This window comes from Condylura cristata, unplaced genomic scaffold, assembly GCF_000260355.1.
Source record: "Condylura cristata isolate star-nosed mole 26May11 unplaced genomic scaffold, ConCri1.0 scaffold00055, whole genome shotgun sequence".
Classification (NCBI taxonomy): Eukaryota; Metazoa; Chordata; class Mammalia; order Eulipotyphla; family Talpidae; genus Condylura; species Condylura cristata.
The window spans coordinates 1,349,845-1,357,837 of record NW_004567156.1 but is presented as its reverse complement, the minus strand read 5'-3'; the positions used below and the strand labels follow the sequence as shown (position 1 = coordinate 1,357,837).

General features: G+C 61.8%; 1 protein-coding gene across 1 annotated transcript in view; it reads left to right on the top strand.

Moving 5' to 3' along the window:
* TNXB (tenascin XB) overlaps positions 1 to 7,993 on the top strand; it is a 64,538-nt gene that overhangs the window by 55,178 nt on the left and 1,367 nt on the right. The window contains exons 24-38 of the mRNA XM_012734379.1: positions 8 to 288; positions 897 to 1,169; positions 1,501 to 1,779; positions 2,919 to 3,188; positions 4,412 to 4,732; positions 4,964 to 5,299; positions 5,542 to 5,664; positions 5,793 to 5,936; positions 6,109 to 6,228; positions 6,416 to 6,559; positions 6,674 to 6,804; positions 6,940 to 7,072; positions 7,164 to 7,315; positions 7,404 to 7,500; positions 7,590 to 7,751. Of these exons, the coding sequence (XP_012589833.1) occupies positions 8 to 288; positions 897 to 1,169; positions 1,501 to 1,779; positions 2,919 to 3,188; positions 4,412 to 4,732; positions 4,964 to 5,299; positions 5,542 to 5,664; positions 5,793 to 5,936; positions 6,109 to 6,228; positions 6,416 to 6,559; positions 6,674 to 6,804; positions 6,940 to 7,072; positions 7,164 to 7,315; positions 7,404 to 7,500; positions 7,590 to 7,751 (2,966 nt within the window). The remainder of the gene's footprint in view (positions 1 to 7; positions 289 to 896; positions 1,170 to 1,500; positions 1,780 to 2,918; positions 3,189 to 4,411; positions 4,733 to 4,963; positions 5,300 to 5,541; positions 5,665 to 5,792; positions 5,937 to 6,108; positions 6,229 to 6,415; positions 6,560 to 6,673; positions 6,805 to 6,939; positions 7,073 to 7,163; positions 7,316 to 7,403; positions 7,501 to 7,589; positions 7,752 to 7,993) is intronic.

Sequence of the window (7,993 nt, the reverse complement as noted above, 5' to 3'; positions counted from 1 at the left end):
GAATCGAACCTACAGAAGCCATCTCAGAGGAGCCCGTGCTGGGGGAGCTGACCGTGACAGGCACCTCCCCAGACTCGCTGAGCCTCTCCTGGACCGTCCCCCAGGGCCATTTTGACTCCTTCAGCGTCCAGTACAAGGGCAGGGACGGGCCGCAGGTGGTGCGTGTCAGCGGTGAGGAGAGAGAGGTCACGGTGCGGGGCCTGGAGCCGGGGCGCAAGTACAAGGTGCACCTGTATGGCCTGCACGAGGGCCGGCGAGTGGGCCCCATGTCCACCGTGGGAACGACTGGTGAGTGAGGGCATAAGTTTGTCCCCAGATTTCCCTCACTTACCCCCCATTTCCCTTGCTGTGTCTCAGCACTCTTCACCAGTGTGCCTGTGGGTTCCCCTCTTTCCTCCTGTGGGACATGACTCAGCCTGGAGTGAGTGAGGTGATGGAGACGTGTCCAGAGTTAGGAAGGTCTGTTACGATGCCTTGTGACCTTGGCTTTCTTCCCCGCTCCTCACCCAGAGCCTGCAATGTGCTCGGTAGTTCAGATGAGGCTTCCTCAGGCTCCCCGAGCAGCCACTTGGTGGCTGAGTTTGAGACTCCAGAGCCAGCATCTCTGGGTGAATCCTGTCCGGAGGGACTGACCACTGATGTGACCGACTGTTCCTTAACTTCTCTGTGCCATGGATCTCCAGAGAGTGGGGGTGATACTAATGAACGTGCTTCCCATGTTGTGTGAGGACCTGGTGCTTTTGGTGAACGGCTCCCCTAGTCCCTGGGGCAGTAGCCCTCACAAGAGTTTCCTCCCAGTCATTCAGCCCACAGACCAGGGAAAGCACTTCCTCTCCAGCCCAGGTCCTGCGGGTGACCCCTGCTCCTCTGCTCTGTCCCATTCTTCTTGCCCTCAGAGCCTCCTGTGATTCCCCGCCTGGGGGAGCTCGCTGTGGAAGCCGTGACCTCGGACTCAGCACACCTCTCGTGGACAGTGGCCCAGGGTTCCTTCGACTCCTTCCTGGTCCAATACAAGGACGCGCAGGGCCAGCTCCAGGCAGTGCCCGTGGGTGGAGACCTCCGGGAAGTCACTGTCTCGGGTCTGGTTCCAGCCCGCAAGTACAAGTTCCTTCTCTTCGGACTCCAGGATGAGAAAAGGCACGGCCCGGTGTCTGCGGAAGCAAAGACCTGTGAGTGGGACCGGGGACGCCCGGGGCCCAGTGTCCCTAGCAACTTCGCTTTTGTGGCAACGGCTGAAATTTGGGCTCCAGGCTCCGGACCCTTCTTTCTGCTGAAATTGGAGCCCTGAGCTTCCTTTTCCATGTCCTTCCTTCTCCCTATTCCCTACGTCTGAGGGCTTCTTGCTTCGTCCCTAGCTCCTCTCTGAACCCTGTTCCCTTGCCGCCTCCTCCCTGGCCTGTGGCCTGCCCTGCTCCCAGCTCTGAAAACCCAGCGGCTCAGGAAGTTCTGTCTCCCCTGTCCCTGCTTCTGGCCTCCTCCATGCCCCTCTCTCCTTTCCAGTCCCAGACAGTAAGCCTTCTCCCCGACTGGGGGAGCTGACAGTGACCGATGTGACCCTGGACTCCGTGGGCCTGTCCTGGACGGTCCTGGAGGGTGAATTCGACTCCTTCGTGGTCCAGTACAAGGACAGGGCCGGGCAGACCCAGGTGGTGCCTGTGGCCGCGGACCAGCGCGAGGTCACCATCCCAGGCCTGGAGCCCAATAAGAAATACAAATTTCTGCTCTACGGGCTGGCAGGCAAGAAGCGGCTGGGCCCTGCCTCTGCTGAGGGCAGCACGGGTGAGTCCCCCACTCTTCAGAGCTGCCTCTTTCAGAAAGAACCCCCAGAGCTGACCCCATGGTCTTCCCTTGAAGTTTCTTCTGACTCCAGTCTGACTTCCGGTGCCATAAAACTGGCTTGGCAGTCAAAGAGACCTGTATTCAAATTCCAGCTGTCTGCTATGGCCATGGATAAGCCACTTCTTTCTCTTGGACCTCAGTTTCCACACCTGCATAATGGTTATGAATAATACCTACTGGCGCTCAGCAGATGTTCACATCCTCCTCCCTCTGTCCAACTCTGAGGCAAGAGGTGGAAAATGTTGGAGGGTTTGGCTGCAGAAAGACTACGGAAAAATCTGGTGTTATTGTGCCCATGACTCAGCCCCCCAAGGAAGGGGTGGAGGGGGTCACTGACCCTTACCCCCCTTCCCAAGGCCGTGAGTCATCCTGACCGGACAAGGATGGGCACAGGGCCAGCTGGGGCCTGGGGCCTGCAGGCTCTGCAGCTCTCTTCCCCAAACCCTCATTTTGTGGCCTGGATGCAGGCTTCTCTGACCCCCATCAGTCAACACCCTCCCTGCCTTGGCGAGTCTTTTCTGTGCTCCGCTCTGCCCTTGCCTCCAGTGGCTGCGCTGATCTGGTGGTGATGGTGCAGTGCTGGGAAGCAGGGGCAGGAGGCCCAGACTGATGGTGAGCAAGGGGAGGCCATGGCCAGCTGTGGGGAGTCCCTGAGCTTAGCTGGCTGCTCAGCACCCTCTGTTTGGAGGCATCTCCCAGACAGCCTGGATACCCCTGGCAGCCTTGTGAGTTCCCGCTGCATCACTGCCCAGACCAAGGGGGAAATTGAGGTCCTGCTCTGCACCCCCAGCTAGCCCTCTCACAAGGGGACTTTTGTGCAGCTAATGCACCCTGACCCCAGTGGGAAGGGAGTGGGGGCAGGAGGGGATTCAGGCAGGGACCTGGGAGGGGAGGGAACAGACCAGGCCACTCACCCTTCTTCCTACAGGGCAGCCTAGAGCAGGCGCATCTGTCTCCTCAGCTCACTGTCCAAGTGGCCACACTTCAGGGGCCCTTTGCAGACCCTCTCATTCCCCGGAAGTGGCCAGGGCTGAATAAAGGCAGCTCTTGATAGAGTTCTTCCCCTATTCTCCCCACAGCTTCCCTGAAGAAGGAGCTGGGGGTGCTGACTGTGACGGATGAGACCCCACACTCTCTGCGCCTCTCGTGGACAGTGGTCCAGGGCCCCTTTGATTCCTTCGTGGTCCAGTATGAGGACTCAGAGGGGCAGCTCAAGACAGTGCCTGCGGCTTCAGACCAGCGGGAGGTCACCGTAGAGGGCCTGGCACCTGGCAGGACATACAACTTCTTGCTCTACGGGCTCCTCCGAGGACAGCGCTTGGGCCCCGTCTCTGTCCTGGGAGTGACAGGTGATCAGGAGGCTGGGTGGGCATCCTGAGCCTTTGCACCACAGGGGAAGAGACTGGCAGGAGTGGGCAGGAACTGGGAGTCCTGCCCAGGCGCAGGAGGAGTGCAGCGGGGCCAGCCAGCTCCAGCGGGCACCAGGGCCTTGGTCAAGAGCAGGAACCAGCACAGGCAATGAGGAAAGGCCCAGCATCAGTCCACAGCTTCTTACCCAGCACTGCCAGGTGCACCCCCTTGCTCCCCTGGGTCCTGTGCCCGCTGGACAGCTTTCCCCAGATTAGGACAGCTTCCTTCCATGGAGGACTCAGGAGCATTATCTCAAATGCTCAACAGAAGAGCCTGCACTGATGGGGCGAGCACCTCTTCAGAGTGACAACACCCCAAGGGCAGCCAGAGCAGCCTGGCTGGGCAGGTGGGCCAAGCTGGCTGGTGTAAGTCGCCTTCGGAAGTCACTGGACAGCCCAGCCCCATCCTTGACTTTCCTTAGGAGGGAGGACCCTGTGCTGTGAGCTCCGGGGTGGGCGTGGGGGGGACTCAGTTACTCCTCCCTCAGGTGGCTGGCACAGGTGTCCCTGGTGGGGGGAGGAGAAGATGGCCTGTGTAGTCATCTGGAGTTGGGGTGCTAGGGGACACTGGGCTGAAGGGGGGTCCAGAAACAGCAAAGATGCCCCACAGAGGGGCAATAGAGCCAGTGTTGGCACTCACAGAGCCCAGGGTGACAGGGGTCAATTGAAAAGCAGGGATGTGGCAGATCAAGAGGCGAGATGCTAGAGGCGATGCTTTGTCCCTCTCTTCTTTTATTATTTTTAAAGATGGATTTTATTTATTGATGCATAAATGAACTGGGGTATAGGCCAGAGGTGTGGGGGGTAAGAGGATTCACCAGAGACAGAGTGGGTAACAGAAGAGGTAGATCTACCGAAATACCCTGCTGAGGGGAGCAACTGGTGAGACAGGAGAGGTCTGCTGGGCCATGTGGGTCAGCTCCCTGGCCGGAGAGCGAACTCATGCCTGGGTGGCTGGCCATACCTTGATCGTGCTGAGACGTTAACCCCTGCACCACCGTTGATCCCTCTCTTCTTCATGCCTCCTGCCATAACCAGAACTCCCAAAGTCCCTACCTCAGCCTCAGGCCAGCCCTGGGACTCCCTCTCTGAAAGGTGAGATGGACGGGGAGGGCCCCGTTGCACCCCCAACCTAGCTTCTCTCCTGGGTTTCTCCTGTGCAGCTCCAGAAGATACACCAGCCTCCCCCGACTCGGCCACAAAGACCCCCACATCTCCTGCAGGGCCCCGTCTAGGGGTGCTGGCAGTGAATGACGTGGCCCCGGACTCCCTGCGCCTCTCATGGAGTGTGGCCCAGGGCCCTTTTGACTCCTTCGTGGTCCAGTATTGGGACAAGGATGGGCAGCCTCAGGCCTTGCTCGTGGGTGGCGACCAGGACAAGGTCCTCGTATCAGGCCTGGAGCCCAGCACCTCCTACAAATTCTTCCTCTATGGACTTCAGGACGGGAAGCGCCTGGGCCCCATCTCAGCAGAGGGCACCACAGGTACTGCCAGCCAGGGCCCTGCATTTGGCCTCACCCACCTCTGGTCTGTGACTGAGAAGATAAAAGGGGATGCCCAGAACTGATGACTATAGGGAAAGGACATGAGGAGGGTCCATCGGGGGAGAAAGGGTACACTAGCAGCCCTTGGCTCTGTATGAGGGTGGGGTGGCAGTGGGGACCTGCCCCAGGTCACTGAGCTGTGTGTATCTGTCGCCCACCCGTTCTGTGCAGGGCCAGCGCCTGCCGGGCTGACCCCAGGGGAGCTGGGGCCGCACCTGTCCCAGCTGTCCGTGAGTGACGTGACCACCAGCTCCATGAGGCTCAGCTGGGAGGCCCCGCCTGGGGCCTTTGACTCCTTCCTGCTGCGTTTTGGGGTTCCATTACCGAGCACTCTGGAGCCCTATTCACACCCCTTGCTGCAGCGGGAGCTAAAGGTGCCAGGGACAGAGCACTCGGCCGTGCTCCGGGACCTGAGCCCAGGGACCCTCTACAGCCTGATGCTGTATGGACTGCGGGGGCCCCACAAGGCTGACAGCATCCAGGGCACTGCCCGCACCCTCAGCCCAGGTGGGCCCCACACCAGCACATTCCAAGCTGGCCCAAAGCGGGAGGTCCTTGTGCTTCACAGGGTGGGAGAGGTGCTTGCAGGGCTCGAGGCGTTACTGAGTGGCTTCGTTTCCCAGTCTAGAGGAAAGGGGTGGTGGGAGCTGTCTGGAGGCGGGGGGCCAGGGAGGAGGTCTTGGAACCCTGGGGCAGCCACCTCCCTGGCCAGTGCCCTCACCAGCATTCCTTGGCGCTGCTTCCCTCAGTTCTGGAGAGCCCCCGTGACCTCAATTTCAGTGAAGTTGGGGAGACCTCAGCCAAGGTCCACTGGACGCCCCCACTATCTAGAGTGGACAGCTTCAAAGTTTCCTACCAGCTGGCAGACGGAGGTGACACCCTTTTGCCCACATCCTCATGCTCCCTCTGTCCTTTGTCCCTTGTATCCCCAACTCCCAGATTCTACCCACTCCCCACCTCCGCTACCCTGGGCACCCTCCCAAACCTAGTATGCTTTCAGGGGAGCCACAGAGCATGCAGGTGGACGGCGGGGCTCAGACCCAGAAACTTGAGAAGCTGGTGCCGGGCACTCGGTACGAGGTGACCGTGGTCTCTGTCCGTGGCTTTGAGGAGAGCGAGCCTCTCACAGGCTTCCTCACCACCGGTGAGCTGGATCGGGACTCAGACGGGAGGTGGGGGAGGAAATAAGGGTGTGGGCGGGGTGGAGAGTGGGGTGGGAAAGGGGGTAACGGAAGCTCCCTCCAGAGGAGAGACCCAGCAGCTCGGGAAGGTGAGGGCCAGGCGTGGGTCAGCTCTGGGCCCCTCCCTCCTCCCAGTGTCTGACGGCCCCACCAATCTGCATGCGCTGAACCTGACGAATTCATCCGTGGTGCTGCGCTGGAGTCCCCCCCACACCGCTGTGGATGAATATGACGTGCGGGTCACAGCCCCAAAGGGTGAGCAGGCCCGAGGCTCCTGGAGGGAACTTGTCCCGGTGGGGCAGCCGGGGGGCCGACAGGAATCCCCCACCTCCACGCCCCTCCTTCACTTTTCTCCACATTTTCCACTTTTCTCCACTTTTTTTTTCCACTTTTTTCCCCCACTTTTCTCCACATTTTCTGACGCCCCCACCTCCACGCCCAGCCCCCTCTGTGCAGGGCTCAGCCCCCGGCAGCGCTGTGGACTACCCGATCACTGGCCTCGAGCAAAAGACCAACTACACGGCCACGGTGAGGGGCCTTCGGGGCCCTAACTTCACCTCTCCGGCCAGCATCACCTTCACCACAGGTAAAGCATGGGAGGTGTAGGGGGCGGGGGTTGGGGTGCCGCTGAGGGAGAGGAGGTGCTTGGGAGCCAGGATGGGCTTCACCTCCATCTTCTCTTTCTTCTTCCCTCTTCCAGGATTAGAGCCCCCGGGGCACTTGGAGGCCAAGAAAGTGACTCCCCGCACTGCCCTGCTCACTTGGACTGAGCCCCATGATCCGCCAACTGGCTACCTGCTCAGCTTCAGCACCCCTGGAGAGCAGCCGCAGGTGCCTTCACCTACTGGTCAACCCCCACCCCTGTACCCTCCCCCCCCCACCACGGGTCAGCTCCTTCCCTGCATTCCCCTCCAGGCAGCAGCCTCCCCCCTCAGCCTGGCTCCTGACTCGCCTCATGTCCCACAGGAGATCCTGCTCCCAGGAGGCGTCACCTCTCACGAGCTCCTGGGCCTCTTTCCCTCCACCCCCTACAACGCGTGGCTGCGGGCCATGTGGGGCGAGAGCTTCACGCCGCCGGTGTCCACCTCCTTCACCACCGGTACTCTGCCCTGGACCTGCAGGCGGGGCTGAGGGGCCCAGGGGTCTAGGGCTTGCAACGAGGATGAGCCCCCCCAATCTCCTCTTCCCAGGTGGACTGCAGGTCCCCTTCCCTCGGGACTGCGGGGAGGAGATGCAGAACGGGGCCGGCACCTCCAGGACCACCACTGTCTTCCTCAACGGCAACCGCGAGCGGCCCCTGAACGTGTTCTGTGACATGGAGACCGACGGGGGCGGCTGGCTGGTGGGTGGCCGCCGGGAGCCGGGGCTCCGCCCAGGGCAGGGGCTGCTGCTCCCGTGCCCCAGACTGAGCGCCCCCACCTGCTTCCTAGGTGTTCCAGCGCCGCATGGATGGACAAACAGACTTCTGGAGGGACTGGGAGGACTACGCGCACGGCTTTGGGAACGTCTCCAGGGAGTTCTGGCTGGGTCAGTGCCTCAGGGGTTGGGAGACCGGGAGGGGCGGGGAGGCCGGAGGGCTTGGGGGCCCTGAAGAGAACATGCTTCCCACCCCCCAGGCAACGAGGCCCTGCACAGCCTGACCAAAGCCGGAGACTACTCCTTGCGTGTAGACCTGCGGGCTGGGGATGAGGCGGTGTTTGCCCAATATGACTCCTTCCGCGTTGATTCGGCCGCTGAATTCTACCGCCTCCACGTGGAGGGCTACCACGGCACTGCAGGTGAGGGCTGGGGCCCCTGGGCCTGGCGGGGCTGGGGGGCCTGGTGGGGCTGGGGGCCTGGCGGGGCTGGGGAGTCCAGGCCTGCCTGCTGCCCTCGGGTCGCCGCGGGCGGGGACTTTGCCCAGGAGGGAGGACGGTCCAGCGTGTCCCCTCGGCGCCTCTCTCGTCCCTCCCAGTGCCCCTGGGCCTGGCGGGGCTCCTGGGCGAGGCCGGGCGCCGCGGCTGCTCCTGAGGTCTGCGGC